General features: G+C 39.4%; 2 protein-coding genes across 4 annotated transcripts in view; one reads left to right on the plus strand and one right to left on the minus strand.

The window, feature by feature from the left end:
• LOC146467717 (synaptotagmin-6-like) overlaps positions 1–10,780 on the plus strand; it is a 29,492-nt gene extending 18,712 nt beyond the window's left edge. The window contains exon 5 of the transcript XR_014867680.1: positions 10,668–10,780. The gene's annotated coding sequence lies outside the window, so the exon portion shown is untranslated. The remainder of the gene's footprint in view (positions 1–10,667) is intronic.
• Positions 10,781–11,751: 971 nt separating this feature from the next.
• Positions 11,752–22,560, minus strand: LOC146467720 (uncharacterized). Of its 3 annotated transcripts, XM_085125465.1 has the most exons (4): positions 22,480–22,522; positions 16,304–16,393; positions 13,302–14,068; positions 11,752–13,256 (listed from the first exon to the last, which is right to left on the minus strand). In XM_085125465.1, the coding sequence occupies exons 2-4, from the start codon at positions 16,389–16,391 to the stop codon at positions 12,915–12,917; spliced, it is 1,197 nt and encodes a 398-aa protein (XP_084981591.1). In that variant the 5' UTR covers positions 16,392–16,393; positions 22,480–22,522; the 3' UTR covers positions 11,752–12,914. The 3 variants fall into 3 exon arrangements, with proteins under 3 accessions (XP_084981591.1, XP_084981592.1, XP_084981590.1); XM_085125466.1 differs by having other exon boundaries at positions 11,752–14,068; positions 16,304–16,552; positions 22,480–22,560; XM_085125464.1 differs by having other exon boundaries at positions 11,752–14,068; positions 22,480–22,521.
• Between the last annotated feature and the right edge of the window lie 320 nt (positions 22,561–22,880).

The raw sequence follows: 22,880 nt of genomic DNA on the forward strand, positions 1-22,880 counted from the left end.
ATATACCGGCCCTAGGTTTTATACATGCAAAGTGTGAATTACAGTACAACGAACTCAACCGGGGTCACCGAAAAACCCGACACTTTGAAATTTGGTTTACAAGCTACCAAGGGCAGACTTCTTTGCTATAAACGTGACCTGTGATTGGCTGATCAATGTTAGGTGGCCCCGGTTAAGTTCGTTGCACTGTAACAGGCACTGTAATTTTATTTCATTCGTAAATAAAGTTAAAAACTATTTACACACAGATTCTCGAGTAAATCGTATCTTTTGCCATATAACACTCGAAATAAATGTGCCATGGGAACTGTCATTAGTGTTCCACTATTTTTAACCTAGTTTTCGCTTCCTCTACATCATTTTCTAGTTCTCACTTCCTGCTTCCTTTATAGTACTGCAAAACCGACTTGAAACTGCAGCTTTACAAGTATTTCATAATGCTGTTAGTACCCCAAGATACTATTGGTTAATTCCTATATTCCACAAAAACTGACTAGTTATTCGAGAGAGCATTTTCAAAACCTCGAAGGTTCTCAGTCTGAATTTGAGTCGACGGCATATGAGGGTCCACGTACAAGTCCTTCAAATTCATCTTTTAAACTCCATCGAATGTTATACGTCTCTTTCTTCTCATTTATACCGCATAATTTTGCTGCCTTTTTGTACACCTGATGTGATCAATGTATATTCTTTACGAAGATAAAATTTGATATGTACATCTTTCCAGGTAGTCTAAATCTTTTTATTCTTTCAAATATTTTTTATCTGCAATGACGCCCTCTAGGACCTCTAGGGCTATGGTCAAGCTCCTGAATTTTTAAAATCTTTAAACTAAATTCTCACAACGGCAAATGCATCTTTTCCACGAACATCCTTGTGGACTCCACATATTGTCGTAAAGCATTTGTTTAACGACTTACCACTGTTTGGACACCCGAGTATAGCGATCAAAAATCTCAAATCAAAAAATTTCTTTATTAATAGAAAACCACAAAAAAAGGTATCCAGAAATGAGACTGCTAAGTCGTATTCAAGCTCATAATGTTATATCGATGAAAATGATCGCAAATTTTGCTTGATTTTCGCAGCTTTATGACACAGGTGCTAAACTCGGCAGATAGTATTACTAATTCCGATTCTGAAGTCGAAGTTTGCATTCGATTATTTCGTCGTTTAGAAAGCAAATATCATCGAGGAGAAGACCTTGCCGGAAACACACTGTGAGGAATCCAATATGGTGGATATTCCAGAGTTGGTGCTCACTTTCCATCCCACAATACACTGCAATCCCAACCGGTACTGCAACTCTTGATGCTTGTATTTTCGTAATCTTTTGTAACACAACATTGGCACCTTGGGTACTGGTGTACACTAGATAGAGCAACATGGCGTTCTCGAAGATTTTCCGCCCTGCGCACTCTCAAAGTCCCGACAGAACCGGTAATGAACAAAAACCACAAAAACCACAAAATGATGCTCCATCTGTTTATTTTGACTGCACAATTCTCCCAGATATCGTAGCCCAACGAATTGCCTCCTTTCTAGACGGCAAAGATCTGATAAACTTGGGAAAGACCTGCAAATTCTGGAACGAGGTAAGCCAGAAGAACTTTGTTTGGAGAATTCTTGCTGAGAAAAGGTTTGGAAAACAGCCGCAATTAATTCTTCTGATGAAACTCTGTATAACAATTCGGAACAGATCTGTCCCGTTTACTTACAGATCTAATCATAGCCATCTTCTCTGCCTGTAAACTGTTATTATCTGTCACAAATTTCTGCAAGGCTGATCGGACTGCGTAGAAAACTTAACATGACAGCGACATGATAGAGTCCAAACCGAGAATCAGCAGAAAAGCAAAACTTTCCTTCACAAGTACATGGCCAAACCATGTTAAAAAGAACTACAGCATATCGTATCTGAAAAGATCTACGGTCCAAAACATAAAAGCAAACAATCTGCAATGAACCGCACAACGAAAATGCTGCAAGTATACGCAGGATCTGTCAGCAGTCCGGGGTAGCGTTATTAAAAATTGAATTTTTGTCACTTCTAAGTAATGATTTACTGACGATCATACGTGAAACAAAAAGCAAAAAAATAGGTGTAATTTCTGGCCTAAAAAGTGGTCGCGGTCTCTTAAGAAATTTGAGTGGTGGTCGCTTACGAGAGAGCTCTTGAAACAGTATTTAACTGAGAAACAAAACGGTTGTATAGGAAGTGGTCGCTTACGGGAGGTGGTCGCCTACGAGAAGTGGTCGCTATGAGAGAGTTGACTGTAGTTAATTTCAATAGCTGTTACGGCTTGGGATCGGTTGATTTTGATCCATTCTGGTTCTTATTTCCGATTCACAAGGTAGGAATGCCTTAATTTTTACTGTAGTATATGAAAACAAACTGTTAGCCCTGGAAACTGACAGGTAGTAAACAATTTTTTAAAGGTTATGAAAAGGGACTTGCAGCGTCAGAGTTCAAGACTGATTGCTGCCCATTAATTTGGTTTAATTATTTATTTTTTGGCAGATTGTTTTTTAACTTCCAAAAATTCTGGAGGGGCTCAAGCCCCCCCTGCCCCTCCCCCTGCTACGGGCCTGCCTTGAGGAAGTGAAAGACAAAGAAAGCGAATTCGGAGAAGTCATTCAACTCAACACGGTGTGCTGGCTTCAAATTAGGGAGTTTAAGCAACGACGACGGCAACGGCAACGCCGCAAATACTGCTTCAAAACCTTTAAAAGGTCGGCTTTTCTTACCTGGAAATAGAAATATTTTGAAGAATAACACACGCAACAGCAACGTTGTGTGGTTTTACTTCTTTAACCACCAGACCAATTTAAGCTAATAACAAATTTAAAAATGGTAAAAATATATCAACTGAACAAGCTTATATTTACGCCTCCTAGGAGATGTTTCCTCAGCGGTCCGCATGTCGTTGCGAAGTAAAATTTTTGATGCAGGGTCTGGAAGGGTCATCAAGTCATCATCTGTTTTCTGAATAACAACTTTATTTAATTGCACCAAAAATGAAACATAAACAGTAAATTTATTAGAAATTTGCTCCGAGTCGCTCGATTTTTGTTTTTGGGATGCGGTGGGGGAGGCAATCCTGAAGCTTAGCGAGACAATTGATTCCGTACTTTGGTGTTTCGCGCGAGGAAAAAGTGACGTTTGGATGATTGTAAAACTCGCACGAAAATAAATCGCTGCAAATAAATTGTAGCCGTCACTGTTGCTGCAGTAAGCTTTCAAAAGTATACCGTTTATTCTGGTAGAGTAGCCGGCGCGGCAAAGAGCGTCCCATGGGGTTGCTGATACCCAAACAATCGGCTCCATCTTGATTGACGTGCGTGCTCTCCATAACCATGTACAGGTACAAGCGACTTGAAAGAAGTCTAAGAAGGACTTCGCAAGAGAAAGTATTTGAGGGAAAATAGTTCATGAGAAAATTGCCCATTTTTCTCAGTTTTATTCTTCTCTTAGTATGCACTCGAGGAAAAAAAATACCGGCGAAAAATGGTGGTCATTCTTTTCTCTTTCATTTATCCTTTGTTTTTTTTAACAAATCTCGGTGCCTTGACTTGGTTAAAAATGCAAAGAGTTACATTTACAATTATGCAACGCCGTTGTTTTTAAATATCATTGAAGGAGGTTCACAACGGTTTCCTGTACTTTCCTTTAGTTATAATTCGATCAGATCATTGCTATTACTCTTTATAACTGGATAACAAGATAATAGTAACGAACAAATGGAAAGCAAGTTATGGTCATTTGTTCAACTGAACAGGTTACCAAAGCAACAGTATAATCTGTTGATAACCTGTTATAAAAATATAACATGTTAAGGACGGTGCCTACTATTGTTACTGCGCATACGTTCTACGCATCTCGAGATACTTGAGTTTCCTATGGGTGGTGCCTACTAATACAGGAATATTTTTGCGCGGTTTAAAGCTATACGGAGAAAGCAGAACTTATCAAGTACTCTTGGTATCTCAAAAGAAAATTGGTGGTAGCCATGCATTATTCAGAGATAATTAAGCTTCAATTTAGGAAAAAATCCCATACATTGCCTTAAATTTTGGCGCTTTTTAGAGATATTATTGCTTAATTATCTCTGAAAAATGCATGGTTACCCCCAATTTTCTTTTTGGATTCCAATAGGCCTTGCTAAGATCTGTTTTTCCCGCATAGTCATAAACCGCACAAAAATACTTCGGTATTAGTACGCACCGTTGTTACGCCACAAAATGTAATAACTGACACAAAATGTAATAGTAACGCAAAATGTAATACCTTTTGACGCAAAATGTAATAGTAACGCAAAATGTAATAACTTTTGACGCAAAATGTAATAACTTTGTTAACGCAAAATGTAATAACTTTTGACGCAAAATGTAATACCAGAAAGTAACGCAAAATGTAACAGTATTTTCAGTTGGTCTTTACAGTATGTTGGGAGGGGAGGAACACAACATCTGCGATGCTGCATTTTACCCGGAGGTTGACTTTGATTATTTTTCTGCAGATATTTGATTTCTGCCGAGCTTCACTGAGGATCAAAGCCGATTGTCCAAGTGAAAAATCTGTTTTGAAACTGAACTAAACCAAGATAGTTTTATTGCGAATCACCAGACATTGTTGTTTTCAAACCAACGGAGCAACGAACAGTAACAAAAAAGTTCTTTACATGTCAAACAACAATTAAAATGCTTTTAACAGAAACTTCAACTCTAGTTATAGAAATTTGTCAGTACATAATCTAACGATGAACCACTGTCTTTGATCCAATCGTCCACAATCTGAAAACCGTCAGTCATACACATAACTTAACTATAACTGAACCTTTAGCTTCTTAAACTTAAATTTTTACCGAGTTTATTGCACAATTTTTTAACAGCACCGTCGAATCCCGTCCCTGATCATGTTGAAGGATACGGGGAGGACCATGCTCTTTGTAAATTGTAGACATTGCCTTTGCGATCGAGCTGCTTCTTTTTCCTTCCAGTGGAACAAGCCAGTGGTACCGGCTAAACACATCCAGTAATGACAGCACGTTTTTAAAAGCTCTTCCCCTTCTCTTTACAGGAGTGCTTTCCATACTTACTAAGTCCACTTTATGACGGGATTGGACAGTTCTAGCTCGTATTGGCTTTAGAATAGCTTTGTTTTGAAATCGTACGTTTAGCCGTTGATGCAGACGAGACTTTCCAAGCACACATCTTACATCTCTTTCACCCATGCCACTGCATACGTCTTTTAAATGGTGGTAGAGTTTTCTCACACCAGATCCTTTAGTTTCTTTGAAAGCTTTCGCTACTACTTTCGATACAGTTGACTTCCGTAAAACTGGCTTACCATCAAAGCATACGTTGCCTCTTTGAAGAGATAAATGGCCACGGTTCCGCCAAAAGCATACGATAGCAGATCTCTGCTTCGTGCTCCTTTGTTGCAATGGGACGTTAAATTCTCCTTTCAGTAGCTCAAGAAAAGTGCTGTATGTCTCGTTGACAAGTGAAGATATAGCATGTATATCAAGCACATTGTTTGCAATAGTTACAAGAAAAAACGCAGAACACAAGAGAGTTTTCATGGCCGATCTTAGCAGGACATATAATAGCAATGATATTTGTCCAGACAGTAAAGTAACGTGGTATTTAGTTTCAACTTTCTAAACATAAACACCAATCAAAACTGCGTTGCTTGGCAAACTCAAGTTTTTTCCACTGCGGCTCTAAGCCAATCAAAAGTGCGTTGCCCGGCAAATTTGTCATTGTGTTTTACCGTGGTAAATGATCCTTTTCCCGTGAGAAATTTGGTGTGATGCATGTCACCGTACGTTCCCGAGATAAACTTACCATGGAGAATATCTATTGATATGTCAAAAAGAATAAAAAAAGCTCCCATAACATTTAACGTGGTAAATAAATAGGGTTTTTCGATACCCAAGGCAAGAAAGCCAATCACGATATTTCATTTGAAACCAACAAGAAGCCGCAAAAAAAAAAATGTTAATTTAAACAAGTCTCTTTTGCTTCGCGCTATTGTTGATATATCAGATTTCACGTTAAGATGGAAGTTACAGGGAAGAGAAGAAGAATTTCTTCAGCTTCCTCAATTCATGTTACTAGTCACCCCCCCCCCCCCCCCCCACCACCACCACAACTTGGAAAATGTTCCGCCGTCCTTGATAACATTAAATCTTGCCATGTCGCCAGCGATTATTTCCCCTACAGCTATTGTAGCTCGAATGAAGCCGTAAGAGCGACTAATTTACCATAATAAACAATTCACGTGTAACCGCATGTTACGACGGTAAAATTTACCGCGGCTTTATTTAGCGTGGGAAATGACTTTAAAATGGTCAATCATCTCGTACTTCTTTTTCGATGCAATTTTAATCAGCAGAAATCAAATATCTGCAGAAAAATAATCAAAGTCAACCTCCGGGTAAAATGCAGCATCGCAGATGCTGTGTTCCTCCCCTCCCAACATACTGTAAAGACCAACTGAAAATACTGTTACATTTTGCGTTACTTTCTGGTATTACATTTTGCGTCAAAAGTTATTACATTTTGCGTTAACAAAGTTATTACATTTTGCGTCAAAAGGTATTACATTTTGCGTTACTATTACATTTTGCGTCAAAAGGTATTACATTTTGCGTTACTATTACATTTTGTGTCAGTTATTACATTTTGTGGCGTAACAACCGTCCCTAATTTAGCTTTCAGTTAATTGAATTCAAAGCCGAGCGCGTTGATCCCAATATTTTTCCTTTCGAATTGTGCTAAGGCACAACTCTTTTCAAATTAAAAACAACATGTAGGGAGTGGTTCGGAGCCACCTTAAATTTTAAATAATCACTTGATGCTAAATTTAACAGGTCCTATTGTCGTTATGGTAATCTGTACAGTCGAGAAAACATCTGTAGTAATCAGGTGCCATCAGTATTTAACAAAGGTGGTAGCATTGATCCGTCAAAGTTTAAGTGCTGGGAAGTACTGGAAACCGGTGCCAGCCACCTGAAACAACTCTGTCTTTTCGTTGAGATCTCCTCCGTTGCATCTTTTCAAGGAATAATTTACATCGACTTTTCACTTCAAGATTATATATACTGTACTAGCGCTACTTAAAATTAGCACCTCATTACAAGGCCAGCCGTGTTTCTATATACCGAACCTAGGTTTTAAACATGCAAATTGTGAATTAACAGGCACTGTAATTTTATTTCATTCGTAAGGGACCGTTCATTTTTTATGAGCATGGGGGGGCTGGTGGGATTTAGGGGGGGGGCACGAGAAAAAAAATGGCACTAAAGGGGGGGGGCTACCAAAAAAAAATGAGTGAAAGAGGGAGGGGTCACCAGAAATAATTGGCTAGTAGGGGAAATTGAAAGTGGCTCAACACAGAAACAGATGAAGAAATTGAATATTATTTCAATTTTATTTAATGCGATTTTCCTAACCACTTTTAATTTGTTTTACATACTGAGGTCGAAATCTGCATTTTATATTAACAACAACTGAGGAAATGAAGCATATCTGTTGGAAAAGCAATAATGAATATAAACTGAGGTAGACACCTATGTTTGTACAAGTTCAAATTAATATAAAAACGTATCAGTCTCACTATTGAATCATCCTTGGGGGAGTAGTTTTCTACAAAGTGGTTGTACTCTGAACTATATCAATAGATTGTTTAATGTCCTTTTTAATAGTACTCACTTTTATAAAGACTGTTGATTAGTAAATTATTTGAACCCAGGAGTATCAGTAGACTCAGTAGTATGCCTAGTGTGAACATCCAGATTAGTTTTAATAATAGAACTGTTTTTGGTGACTTCAGTTGACGGTAAATCTGAGCCGTAAGCCATCTTCAGAAAAGCTTGTAACTGTCATTTTTAATAGCAGTACTTTAATATCCAGGCGCGTAGGAGGGGGGGTTCGAAGGGTTCGAACGAACCCCCTTTACAGATCAGTAATGGCGGAAGAAAAAGCACTTAATGAGGAGGTTGAACAATTACATGAGGTGTACCATGCGAGAGAGTAGAATGTCTGCCCTGGTTCTAATGCATATCAAATATGATATGCCTGTCAATTTTGACGAGATAGTCAATTTGTTCGAAGGCCTACACCCGAGAATGATGCAGTTTACCAGCTTGGTGTATGACTATCAGTAGATCGAATAGCTATCAGAACTCGACAGGGCGCGGAATGTACATTGAACTTTCTTGTTTAATTAAGTTGAAACAATTATGCCGTAGGAATGATGTATATAGCTCAAAAAGCTGCTGTAAAACAAATTTGTGATTTGCCTAAAATGGATCTCAAAATGCAGGAAACGAGGTTTCTGGGAACCTAGATTTTCAAAAATTTCCGGGGGAGCATGCCCCCGGACCCCGTAGTAAGCAAGATTTGGGGCTCAACGAACACCCCTATCTAACCCTTACCTACGCGACTGATATCTGTGCGTCCGCTGTTTTTTTCTGTTTAATATGACTCGTAATCGTTGATTGGTATGCTTCGATCCGTATTTTGTTAGTCAGATCTGTACGTGTATTAATTGTGTCTACTCGAAGGGGAGTAATTTCACGTTAACCATTTGCTTGATTAATTTTTATAGTTTCTTTGAGAATCTAAATGGAAATTTAGGGTTTGTCGTTGCCGCAAACGTGTTGCTATCTATAAAACGTTTTTTTAAACAAGAGAAATCTTTACCTAAGTAGAGAACGGTTACTTGTTAATAGTACTGTGAAGAAATCACAGTAACAATTACGTTTATCTTTGATATAAACAGTACATAAGCGTTTTGTTTAAGTTAGGAGTATGATTTGTTTCTGGTTGGGCGGGAGGGGGGGTGGGGTCATCAGAAAAAAATAGTTCTGCTGGGGGGGGGGGGGGCATGTGGAAAAAAATTGCATGCTAGGGGGGGGGGTCATACAGTTTCGTAGTGGCAATTAACCAAATCCCACCAGCCCCCCCCCCTGCTCATAAAAAATGAACGGTCCCTAAATAACTTTAAAAATTATCTACACACACTTTCTCGAGTAAGTCGTATCTTTTGCCATATAACACTCAAAACAAAAATTTGCCAGGGGAACTGTCATTAGTGTTCCACAATTTTTAACCTAGTTTTCGCTTCCTCTACATTATTTTCTAGTTCTCACTTCCTGCTTCCTTTATAGTGCTGCAAAACCGACTTGAAACTGAAGCTTTACAAGTATTTTCATAATGCTGTTAGTACTTCAAGATACTATTGGTTTATTTCTATATCAGTTCAACCAAAACTGTGAGATCCGCCGTTTTAGCGCCGTTTTAGGAGGTAAAGCAGACATTCGGCAAAACTTTTACTTAAGTTTCTATTTGGAGAAAGTGAGCCCCCAAATGGCGGGAATTTTCATCGTGGTAGTACTTTTAGAAAGGTGACTCACCATACATGAAACAAGGCTTTCTTCCTGACAAGGGGGAAAGTGAACCAGGGGAAGTTTTGAAATTCAGCTTGAGTTTTCACGGTGATTCATCAAGCTGTAAGTCTTGAAACTAGCTTTAAACGGCGAAAAATTTGCCTGAGTTGACAATCTGAAGCTTTCCGACCGTGGTTTCACTTTCCAGTCAACAAAACACGATGTTTAGAATTCCCTCTTCTTTGTTAATATCGGGGTTATATCCTCTAGATTTCTCCGGATGACCCGAATTCTTCGAATAACAATCAGCCAGAATTAATTTATATTCCTACAAATCGAGCTGTAATGCCATCCATATAAAGTTCTGTCCCATTATTCTTCGGTTAATTTCCTGTCGTGCGCTGGGAAATCTCAACATCAATTCTGGTGGTACAACTTCCTTGCTTCTTTGTTGCTTGCCAAGCAATTGTTCACGAGGCAGTCTTTTCCGGCTTCTCTCCTTTTTGTTTGACTTACTTTTTACCGCGGTGCGTCCCGTTACCAAGGGGTTTGGCGAAGCCTGCTTGTTCTGATAATCTTGGCATTAATTCCTGGAGCGAATAAAAACGAAAATACTGTCTTATAAAGATTACGCGAGTCCCCCGGAGGAAGGGGTAAGGGGGGTACTCAAAAAAGGTTTTATACGGGGAGATTCCGAGTTCCAAACCCTTTCCCCTTTATATACCATTTTTGACAGGAAAGGTTTCGTACACCTTCATAGATAATGGTACTCCTCTCACATACATACAGTAGAATAACTGTATCTCTTTTAGGTTGGTCTATTCGAGAAAGGTACCCTTTTTGGTGTAGAAATTCTCCCTTTCCCCCGTATTTCGCTTTCTGACGTATTTTTAAATTATTATATTATTTTAAATTATATCATTATTTACAACGAGGCGTTTGTCTTTGATGTGCCTATCGACCGCTTGAGTGACGTCAGCTTGCTAATGCGCGTGCTCAACTCCAGTACCGAACAAGGGAAACGAAACGCAAATTCATACAATTGGCAAAACCATTGTAGGGCCTGACTCGCAGACCGTCAGCCTCGGATTACATCACTGGAATTGCATGATGACAACACCAAGAAAATCAATAGCTCAGTGGCATCCTCATATGAAATCGTGTCGCAGACTAGGACATTTTTAAAATTTAGCGCAACGTTAAATCCGTTTGCGAAGGTTTCTTAACAGGTTTTCTCAAGTCATCCACGTTTTTGTTTGTGGCTCTCAGAGTCAACCTCAGTTCAGTAAGTGTAGTCTGTGGCTAAAATCCGAAAGTGTTGCCATTCAACTTCATGAAAGCTACTGGACGGGACTTCATATATGTATGTGGTGTTGTTTGTTTTTCGGGGGGGGGGGGGGGTTGGTTGAATTGAGGGGGTGGTGGCGTGCGAAAAAATAGCTTTAAAAGGGAGGGAGCGCCTAAAAAAATAAACGAATCAACTGACTCAAATTCCAGCACCGAGAAAACAAACTGTTTTTTTTTTCTTTCTTCTTTTTCGGAGGGGTGGGGTTGTGCCAAAAATGAAATTCTCTGGCGGAAGAGCGGAGGGTGAGGGGAGGGGGGTGGGGGGGAGTAGGAAGGAACTAGGTCGAGTGTATAAAATGGGCCAAGCCCCTTCCCCCTTCCCAATAAAAGATAAACGTCCCTTGTGATCTCAGGGGTTATGGGGTCATGTTATATTAGGGTTTTATTAATAATTTGTACTTGGTATGGAGACTTCCGGCGGTTTTTGGAAAGATGATCTAAAAAGTGTAAGATAGTGATTCGAAAGTTTAACGACCATTTGGTGTTTTCTATTTGATCGATGGAGAACAAGTGAGTGCACTGTTTTTAGAAGTTCTTTAAATTTTGTGTTTTATGCGCTAAAATCTTTAATTGAGACCACAGTATATACGGTCTCACGGCCACTGACACTGTTAAGTAACTTCAAAAAATAATGAACCCCGGTGTATTTCTATTTATTTAAATACACGCATGTAACCTGATAGTTATTGGAGAGAGCATTTTCAAAAACTCGAAGGTTCTCAGTCTGAATTTGAGTAGACGGTAGGTGAGGGTCCACATACAATTCCTTCAAATTCATGTTTTAAACTCCATCGAATGTTTACGTCTCTTTTTTCGTTGTTTTTGTTTGAAGGGTTATCACGGCAACGGTACAGAATGCCACAAAGGTTTGTGATTCGCCTTTTCCATTAACACTTTCTCTCAAATGATGGTATCACTTAAATCGAGACTGAAACTCATGACTCTTCTACCATTACTGAACTACTACTCATGATCATGGGGAGTTTCTAACAACAGGAACAAAAACTTTGTGCATAGAACAGACATTAATTTTATTATTAACTTATTGAACATAAAATGTTCAAACAGTAACGTTCAACAAAAAAAAGTTCAACAAGAAGAATCAAATTTACCTAATGAAATATAAGCGACACAACGCAGCTTGTTTTTTTTTTTTTTTTTTTTTTCTACAACTTTCACCAAACCAAACTTGCGATAAATCCAAAAAGTAGCGAACATGAAATAATTATTATTATAAATTCTCTTGCTACAGCCTCAAACTGAGCTGCTGATAACTAATCGTCATCTTAAATTATTAAGAAATGATTAAAACACAAAAATGCCCACAGTATTGCGGACGCGCACCCTAGCTCAGTAAGCATATTTCCAACAAAGTCGAAAATTCTTCGGAAATTTATAACAACATTACATTCAACTAAGACCATTTAACTTTAATAAGTTATAACATATCAACAGTCATACTTTTTAATATATTTGACTATTGACCAGGGTATTCCAAAAAACCGGACAACCGGAATAAAAATTTTGAAGGAGCTTTCATCCTCACACGTCAAACTAAGTTCGAGCAATCGTATTGGCAATCTCCAATAAAATAATCCTCAAACATAAAAGATTCTAGCAATTGGTATTGGTGTCAATTGTTTCACTCTAACAACGTTCTATTCACCGATCGTTTTCTTGTATACTCCCGAAGGAATGTACCATCTTCAAAAGCTATTGTGAAGGTTTTCAAGCGACCGAAACTCGCGACAAACGGAAGAGTTGAGGTGAAGAATGAGCAAGGTTTGACTGACTGGTTCAAAGCCAATAGTACATGTTTGACAATCGTTTACTGCTGGCACGTCAAGTGCAAATTTGCCACCGCAGCAAGCGCGCTAAAAGAAGACGGAAAAATTGAGTTAGTTTTTTCGTTCCACAACACATTTTGTCAACTCCACCGTTCATTTGTTAACACAATTTTGCGAGTTTTAGCTGCCGTGTGGGGATGTTTTTTGAAAGCTAGCTAGCCTACAACACGCATCTTACACCGTAAGTGGATACTTACAGCAGTGCTTAATGTATCCATTTAGTATAAAAACCATCAGTTAGAGACCAACAAGAAACTCAGTTCTTCTCAATCAAAGTCCCTTTGCCCGCTTGAACACCTCCTCCATGCCTCTCTGTCTCCGTCTATTGGTTAAGTAGAATGGCTTCATATTCGTCTGCTTTACATCTGAGGCATCTCGCCTCATCGGATCCCTCGTCTTTGACGATATCTCTGACTGCGAACGCCAAATCTATGGCATCCAAAACGAGAAAAGCGGCACTAACTCCGATAATGAAACCTCCTGCAGCCTTAGCTCCAGTCTTTGCTCCTGCTTTGCCCACAGCTTTAGTTCCTCCTTTAGCGACTGACTTCCCAGCGCCCTTGGACACTGCTTTTGTACCAGCTTTACCGGCAGCCCTGGCTCCGACCTTTGTACCAGCCTTGCCAGCGCCTTTGGTTGCAATCTTTGCGCCAACTCTACCAGCCTTGCCAGCGCCTTTGGTTGCAATCGTTGCCCCAACTCTTCTGACTGCCCTCTCTCCTAGTTCAGCGCCAGTTCTGCTGAAATTCCTCGCCCCCACGTTTACACCAATGCTCAAAGCCTCTTTAGGAGAGGCTTCAATTAACCCTTTGCTTACTGCACTTGTAACTCCTTCCACTCCAGCCCTGGCAGCTAACCCTGGTACGGCTCGTAACGCATCCATCATCGAAGGAAGAACTTTAGTGAGCAAATCAGTGCGAAGCAAGTCCTTCATGAAAGAAACTACCAGATGGTTTTTACCAAGCATTCTGATGGCAAGACCAGCAAGAAACACAAGGCGAACTTGACTCTTTCCAGTTTTCAGCATGCTAATGCGCTTCCTAACGGTTTCTATTGCACGGTTGGCATTTTGCACGGCCACTTCTGCTTCCTGAATAACAGATTGATTGGCGGAGGCTTCCACAGCACTGGTGCCCAGGGTTGTACACGTCCCGGCCACTCCAAGTGCCGTCCCTGCTATTAACAGCGGTGTAGCCACGCCCGCTGTCATGATTGTCGCGACACCTCCTAAGACTGCGAGCAATCCACCTGTAATATTGGCACCGCTTCCGACAGCAGAAGCTATCTTGCAATCCTTCCACATCTGGTCGAGAAAATCGGCAGCAGCTCGGAGCTGTTTTACAGCGTTTTCTAGAGAAACGTTCATTGTGTCGACATGTTCGGCAACATCTTGGACTTCTTCAACTAGTTGCTGTATTTCCTCCTGATTCAAGTCATCCCAGCGCGGCATCCCTTCATTGGCCGCTTCTTCTTCACCTAAGATTTTGAACACATAATATTTTTTCATTGATAAATGTTTTGCTCATTCCCCCATCCGAACCATTTTAAACTGATGTCTCATGTCACTTCGTGTTGAGGTTGTTCGCATTGCATCCAAATAAAACAAAAGTTATCATCGATCGTAAATTGTTATATATTACTACATCGTGAAAAAAGGATTACTTTCATTCATTATTTACTTAAATTTATTTACCAAAATGCTTCTACACCAGCACACGCTTTAATACTAAAGGCAACGCAGAAGAAACCTGTTTTGAACAACCAGGATTTTTCATTTAAATCAAGAACGATTAGAAACTGTTTCTTTTTATCTCATAACATATAAACGTTTCCTTATATCGACGCCTCTGTTCGCCTCACCGTCAGTCAGGAATTCCATCCCGGGAAGGTGAAGGTGCGAGTTTAATCCCGTAACAAAAGAAAACAGCTTGTAGAAAAAAAAATCGCGCGTGAGCGTTTTCTACTAGGAACCGAACCGAACTGTAGACTGTAGTTCCAAGCAGACTTCCTATTCACGTTCTTTTGCTAACAGAGGGCCTGCTCACCAGCATGTCTTTTTTTTATTTCACTGTTCTCGAGAGCTTGCCTTAGTTGCACCATCTTAATGGCCAAAAGATCCACATGGGTGAAAGGTTAAAATTATTAAACGGACTTTCCTTCCCTAGTTCTCGTACGTTGAATTTTCGCGTTCGCTCTCTTAGAGCCTGAAACAGGCTAAGCGTGTATTTTAGCGAACTTCAGCCCACGTGGGATATTGGAGTCACAAGTGACGTCATACAAAAGCTGTTTTTGTTTCGTTCCAAAGTAACTTCTAAAAATAGCTCCTCTAGTGCCACGGAGGTTTTGCTTCTAACAGTTTTCGTTAGCTTGTAACTTATGGTAAGATCTCACAGATCTGCGACTACTGTAAAACAAATCTTCAAAAATGTGAGGTCATTCACCATAACTAGATAAAAGAGCTTTAGTAAACTAGCTTTCGTTTCAATTTTCTTTGTTGTCTGGTCTGCTGCATGACTGCTAGTTGTCTCATCTTTGGAACTTTCTAGCAGCCAGTTCTTATTTTAATTTCTAGTCAACATGTTACAGTCGAACCAGGTCAAGCGTACCCCCCTAGATTCTATTACAATGAATCTGTTATTTGAAAATTGAAGCCGTTAGTCGTTTCAAGTATTCAAATCAAAATTCGATTTCTGATTGGATTATACGAACAATGCATGAAACCAGAAAACCAGGAAGCCCGCCGGAAAAAAGCCCTTTTCAACATATTCAGAGCGGAAATTCTTGATTTGTATAAAGTCTATAAAAGCGGATTTTCCAAAAAGCATTCTCGTAGTTTGCAGCAGTCAACGCGTACTGTCAGAGAGATAATTCGCCATTTTCAACCAGGCACGGTGAAAATGGGTCCTGTCGGGTAAGTTAAATGATCACTAAATCAGTGGACATTTTACGTTTATACACTGGCGTTTATTCCGTTAGTTGTTAAAAAAATGAGAAAAAAAATTGGAAGCGATTTATCATAATAAGCAGTTCTCTTTTTGAGGTATATGCAAATTAATTCAGCGAAAAGTATGCGAACTCACAGTGAAAGATGTTCATTTCAGTTGACCTTCGACAATGGCAATGACCTTTGGCACATGTGTTGCGCTATTTTTCGCGGTATAATGGACAGTCTGATGAGATATATACCATACTTTTCATGCAACAAGGTGGGTAATGCTATTCATGAAAGATAAATTGGAATTTTCAGCCCGACTCATTTCAGCAAGCGCTTGACTTTGTGCTCTTGCCATGACCAAATTTGCATAATGGCTTTAATATATGAACGTGTCAACAACATGGTGGGAACAGTTTGAACGAACGAGCTGTTTCAAATGTACTATAGTTTAAATTTTACAGGCTATTCCTTTCCTGTTAGCGCGGATCAATGTTCAAATTAAAAGCCAATAAGAATCGAATTTTAATATGAGCATTGATCCGCGCTAACAATGAATGAATGCATTCTTTGAAACGACTAATGGGTTCAATTTTCAAATAATCGATCCATTAATAGAGTCTAGGGGGGTACGCTTGACCTGGTTCGACTGTAAGAAGTCTTAATGTTGGAAACATTAAATTATAAAATTATGGCTAGATTATTCTATTGAGGAGTCTTCTACAATCTGTGATATTCAGAATACTCGGTATCATTATAATATATTCGCATCAACTTACCTTCGCCTTTAGTGCATATCTGATTCAACACATACAGTACTATCACAGTGATTACCACGAGACCAAGGAAAACTCCCGGCAGCCACATGTCTGAAGGTAAATGGAAAATGGAAGAAATTCACAGAATAAACCTCGAGGCCTTTGGATGCCAATGAAGTCGCAAACTTGAGTTGTTTACTCCGGGGTTTACGCTCAAGATTCCGGGAAAACCCCTTCTCTGATTACGGGGAAGTCCCTTATATCCAAATACTGCAGAAAATGACAAAAAATACGATAAAAGATAAACAAAAGACGCCAGATGGTCATGGTAAATTCTATAACACAGGAAACTGATTCAAACCTAAATTTGCATTCTAAAGGGCAAATAAGCTCTTTGTCTGCCAATCTAAGGCCCGGTTCAGACGCCGAACTTTTCATGAGCCGAACCTAATACCTCGAATTAAGTACATGAAAAGTTCGGCGTCTGAATCAGTTGAGAACGGCTGTTTCAATTTGGAACGGCTCAGCCGTTCTTCCCGCCTGGCTCAGCCGGGAATTTCGGCTTTGGAACGGCTTTGATTCAGACGTCGAACTTTTCATGAGCCGAACCTAATGCATAAATTATTATAACGTATTTCAACTAAAAAAAATAAAAAATAAAAGAAAAACGGCTAACATTTCGATTGGTTTTGCTTCAAGTAAATTAAGTTCGGCTAATTAACTTCGGCGTCTGAATCAAAAGGCGGGATTTTCGTGATTTGGGCCGACCTTAATTTGAATTAAGTTCGGCTCATGAAAAGTTCGGCGTCTGAACTGGGCCTAACTCTACCCAGCCGGTCAAAAAGTTAATATTTTGTGATAAATAAAAATTTATTTTTCAACGAGCCGGCATTATCCAACTAGGAAATCAGCCGACCCAACAGGATTCGAAAAATCCCCTATTAAATTGAAATCGAAACTTAAATACCGATAAACAGGTAATTTGAGTTTCTGTGACAACCGTTTGGATATTCGAAAGAAAAATAAAAGGACATGTACATGCAAAGCTACAGAAAAGTTTGCTTTTCTAAACCGGAAAGAAATTTCAATTCCGTTTCAGCTGTTTTGCTTGTCCAAGGTTGATTGCCATGTAATTTTTTCTTATGTTTGAGCAGGGCTTTACCGGACGCACCGAAATAGTAAGCAGCTACCCATGTATGGCGTTCCGTTGCGGTCAAAATATCCAGATATCGAAATGTTATTCCAAAATCCAAAAAATAGTCGAGGTGTACAAAATAAGATAACGAAAATTATAGCTTATAGCTCCAGACCAAAAAAATATGTAATCGAGTCCCAGTTTATTTGGTGAAATCATCTGTAATGAGATTTTCGATGGGAAAATAAATTCGAAGTCGATAATTTTTTGTGACGTCGCAAATGAAGAAAATATTCGAGTCGAGTGCAAAAAAATAATAATAATAATAATAACAATAATAGTAAAAATAGGCAGTCAACGACTGCATGTGGCTATTGCTGTTATTATTCAGAATATTGCAGTAAAACAAATAATACTCAAATGAAAGCGAATAAATAAATAGCCACAGTTAAGTTTATTGAATCTGTATCAATAAAACAACTCCGTAAAAACTAAAATCTTAAAGTAAGATTTTACCTTACGTTTCCTGTCTTATGCAAGACCACCACCACATTAAATTGAGACGGTGATCATCTTATTTTAACACAGGAGATCTCAAATGAAGACTATCGTAGTCTCAGTCAGTATATAAGATAAAAGATCGTCTTAAATATTGTCTTTAAATCGTCTTCATTTGAGAAGCGCTTATCTTAATCAACATTAAGGCATCTTACTTTAAGGAAGACCAGTCTTAATTATATTAATCTGAGTCGATGGGGTCCTTATTTTAAGACGTTTTTTGGTCTTGTGGAAATTTTAAGACGCCTAAGCAGGCTATAAGATACTGCCAGGGGGGGCTAGCAGCGAGGCCTGGAACCGAGTATTGATGATCGCCCCAGTTAAGAAATTTGACCGAGCGAGACTAAGTACCGATTTTTTGATAAACAAACATGGCGGCGATTTTATGTGAAGGCGCGTCTGTGCGGATTCGCAAATAATTTGGCTATTCGACGTCCAAACATCACAGGAAAGTTTCGGTCTCTCTTTTACCTGAAGTTTGGTCATCAAGAGGGATCACGGATGCAAATTCTGCAGCGAAAAACGAAAATACTGTAACCAACGACTAGCTGACCCACATAGTTCACAGGGCTAGACCAGTGAGACTTCTTTCATTCCACTTTATCGTTACCTTCCCTATAGATTTTTTCATTTAAGTACACTGTAGAATCTCTCCCTTTACAGCAACTACCCACTGGGAGTCAACAAACTGTGGATGCTCTGATGATCTAATTCTCTGTTTTGCTTAAGTTAAAATGTTATTGCCATGCCCATACTCTCAACAACAGATTTTTCTTCTCTAATCTCTTCTAAATGTTGAGCAGTTGAGAGGTGATGTTAGCAGGATTTTGCTCTTCAACTTTGCCGAGTGAGCCACAAATATTGACTTTTGAATTCATTATGTATGCTTGGTAATAAATCTCATCATTTTAAAGAGATGAAGTTATCTTTCATTAATTTAGATTTTGTCTGTCATACCTCTGGGGTGAGAACTGGAACATAAAAGAGGCAGGGCGCAGCAATACTCCAGCCAGTCACTACACTGTGCAAGTGTGTGAAAACGTGCAGTAATTGCATAATTTACAATATGCTAATTACACTTGACTATGTTACACAATATGTACCAATTAAACAGTATTGCAGTATGTTACAGTTCTGATGTATATTGTCATGTTTTGATGACATAATTATACTGCAGAGTAATGTGGTCAGCTGGGTTAATCCTCGAGTTGCTAGAAACACTTCAGTTATCAAGGGGTGATAATTTACTTTTAGATTGTCTTCTTTGAAATGGCTGTTCAATACATAGAGAAACCATGGTTGATTTACCATCCCGGAATCTATTTGGTACTGTATCTCCCTTGCAGTTGGTTGTTAGGGTGTATTCCCAGTGGCCCCATTTTGGCATCCACCAATGGGGGAAAACCACCATACCGATACAGGTGTTCATGGACATCTGTATTGTAAAGGGCGACAGCTAATACAATAATATTTACATGTACCTTCCAAGGTTTCTGCACATGCATGTGGTTTCTGCAAGATCTCAGTGTACCAGTACATTGTTCACCCGGTGCTACTGAACTCAACTTCCCAATTTTTTGCACGAGAGAATAAGGACCTGAATGTCTTTTCACGTAAGTTAATCTCCCCATACAGACAAGAGACAAACACCCTTGCAACCACTCATACAAACCTGGTAGCTCTATTCACAATAATGTTGAGCAATCTTCTTCTGAGATCTTTATCAGCTATCCTTTCCAGTTGCAAAATTTTCTTATCCAAAAATTTCTTAAGGACTCAAGCCGTTTTCCTTGTGTATGCATTTAAACAATTTGTGCATTAAAATTAAACTTACAGGAATAACTGTCGTCACGCAACATTTAAACAGAGGGAGAATTCCGTAAAATAAACATGCTGTTTCATTCGTAACGACGCTTTCAACAGTTGATACGCATAAAATGTGGCGCAAATACTTTTAATACGCTTACATTAAAGTTCCAAGCCGATCTTGAGAAATAAGCTTACATTCTGGGCTTTCGCGATGACAGTCGTGAAACACTGCGTGGCTTCTAGTTTCTTCAGAACTGAACAACAATCGAAATTGAACTCTACTATTTTGTCGACGTACAATATCTTCCTGAGACGACGAAAACCATAATCGTTCGCTACACTACAAATCATATTCTTCACCACATACACTCGCTGAAAACATGTCGCTCGCAATTTCATTGCTGACGACTCTACTAACCTAAATCAAAGCTGGCACCTCATTCCAGCGGTCTTTATATCGCAGTGTTCAAACTTCGTACTACCGCAAAATAACATGCTAACAGTAAAGTAACAATGACTTAATACGAATGCGTTTTCCTCCGTCGAGTCGCCACAGACAAAATAGCATGAATCCTTCGCATTTCGCGCATGCTCGTTACGGTTTTCGATTGATTGACAGATTTCTTTACTGGGGCGATCATCACTTTCCGAAAAGCGGCAAGATCAAAGGCAGCTGCCAGCCCCCCCTGGATACTGCCATCCTACGTAAGATGCAATACGCCTTAAGCTGGCGACACACCTGGCATTTTATACGACGATCGCAGCGAATTTGATCGTCAGCGAAAATCGCTAGTGATTTTCGCCACCGATTGATGCAGACACACCTGGCGATTTTTTTTCGCCGATCGCGGCGTTGTACATGTGATAAACCCGCCCAACCTGATAGGCTCGATTTCCGCCGCTCCCCCGAACAGCGGCTGGTAATCGAGCCTACCAACCTGACTGATTGACTTTACTGGCAATTCGCAGCGATGAGCGTAAAAAAATCGCAGGAACGGGCACATTTGGCGAATTTAATCGCCGATATCTGACATGCCAGATATCGGCGATTTAATACTCCGATCTCTACTCTCACCATTTTAGTTCTCGGTAAAAAAAAGAAAAAATAAATAAAAAAAGGCTAACTTGGAAGAAATAGAAAATTCCAACACAAAAGAATCCAAATTTTGGAAAGCCCTTCCTGATTGGTTCATTAAAAAAAATGCAGACCTCATAGGGAACAGGACTTCTCTTCTGATTGGTTGATTTTGATCCAAACTCTGCAGACACGGAGTCTGGGCTGGAGTCTGGAGCTTTGATCCATCGCAAACTCTCACCTTGTTCAGACTTCAAACAAGCCGTTAATATTTTTCAAGCAGCGGAGAGTGGAGAATTAACAAGAATTTCGAGACAACAACTTTAATATTCAAATGAGAAGACATCTGGACATCAAATACGGTCTAAAGCCTCGGCTAAACGTTGTAACTATACACTTAACAGCATGCAGCGGAATGAAAATGGAATGAAGAAATTACTGTGGCTTTCTAAACCGCCTGTTTTTTGAAAACCAAGACGAGTCCTGCAATTCTGCTGCGTCACCGATCAAAGGAATGAGTGTAGTGACAATTCAGACAATCTGCAATGCAAAGTTTATAATTTACGGGACTTCTAAGACCAACAAAACAGTATTTAAAATGCCGCGGCCCGACCTCTGTTTTCCTGCGAATTTACGGTAAGCGGATTTGTATAAGTTGTGTCATTTCAGATTTGGTTTTAATAAAGTAATGGATTGAAATGTGTTGTGTTATCATTGCTGCATGTGTCATGTTCAAGCTTAACAGTATTAAACGCTCCCTGTTTTTGAATGTAGGCTTAATAGTGACCGTTGCAGTTAGATTGAAGATTTCTTCCTTGCTTCGAAAATTGAGATTCTAAAGCATCTAGAATAAGATTGTTCAAATCTTGAGTTAAGATGAAAATATGACTTACCACAGCACTTTGAATCTAAGAAAAAATCATCTTAATCTAAGACGCCATCATCGTATAAATAAGAAGAAAGTCGTCTTATCCTAAGATAAATCGTCTTCAAATGAGATTTACGCGCTGTCTTACCACAGCACCAGAATTAAGTGTAAAAAACGTCTTAAGTAAGATTTTAGTTTTTACGGAGAATAGATCAGTCACAAAACAACGATTTAACTCCAGTTGTTACCAGTACAAAACCTACCTGAACAGACAATTTCTCGTCGATATATAAAGTATTTTTGTTGTTCCAGACAACATAATATTGTTTATTATGTGAAGTCCAACCTCTATTACCAACACAACAAAAATATTTCAACACAAAGCTTGTAATGAACAAAACGTCACGGGAAACCTCCCTGAGGAGTTTATTTATATTCGCTTCCCGCCGTGAAGGGAACTTTGAATCTCTCGAAAGGGAATACTCGCTCCCCAGAGGAGATACGACTCTTGAAAAGGGTTTAAATCGCGACACGGAAAAGATATTCAGCTGCACAAAGCACTCGACCGCCACCAGAAGACCAGTAAACAAACGCTTCGATGGAGTCGTACAATTTCTGGTGGTATCTAACCGCCATAAATTGTCAAAAGACTTGGCAAATCCTTTAAAAACAAGTTCTCAATAAATGCGAAGACAGCTGTGCTTGATTCTTGAGCCGACATGGTTTAAACTCATTGAAAAAAGTGAACTCACCTTTTAAACGACGCAATCCGGCGAACGGTTGTGACAAAGCGAGTTGTGAGCACATGGCGAAAATCGGAGCTTTTCCGTAGAGATCGTGTGACCACGTGCTTATTCCGGAAGACATACGAAGCCATTCGAAGCAGTCGGCGACAAGCGTTGAGCTGATGAGTAAATGGCACTTGATAGAAAATCAGCCTGGGCTAAGAAAGATCTGCAAAGAACCTCTCCTATTTTCGCACAGAAACTGAGGGAGATCTTTGAAAGGCGTACTCGTAACACTGTCGTAAGACTTCAATTTTAAAGCTTGAAGGTCATATTCTTCCCTTTATCGACCAAAGGAGCCGTGCTTGGCCTGTCATCATTATTTTACTAACAATCTGAACAATCAAGACATAACTATTGAAGGTAAT

This window comes from Pavona decussata, unplaced genomic scaffold (assembly GCF_977016875.1).
Source record: "Pavona decussata unplaced genomic scaffold, jaPavDecu1.1 SCAFFOLD_134, whole genome shotgun sequence".
Classification (NCBI taxonomy): Eukaryota; Metazoa; Cnidaria; class Anthozoa; order Scleractinia; family Agariciidae; genus Pavona; species Pavona decussata.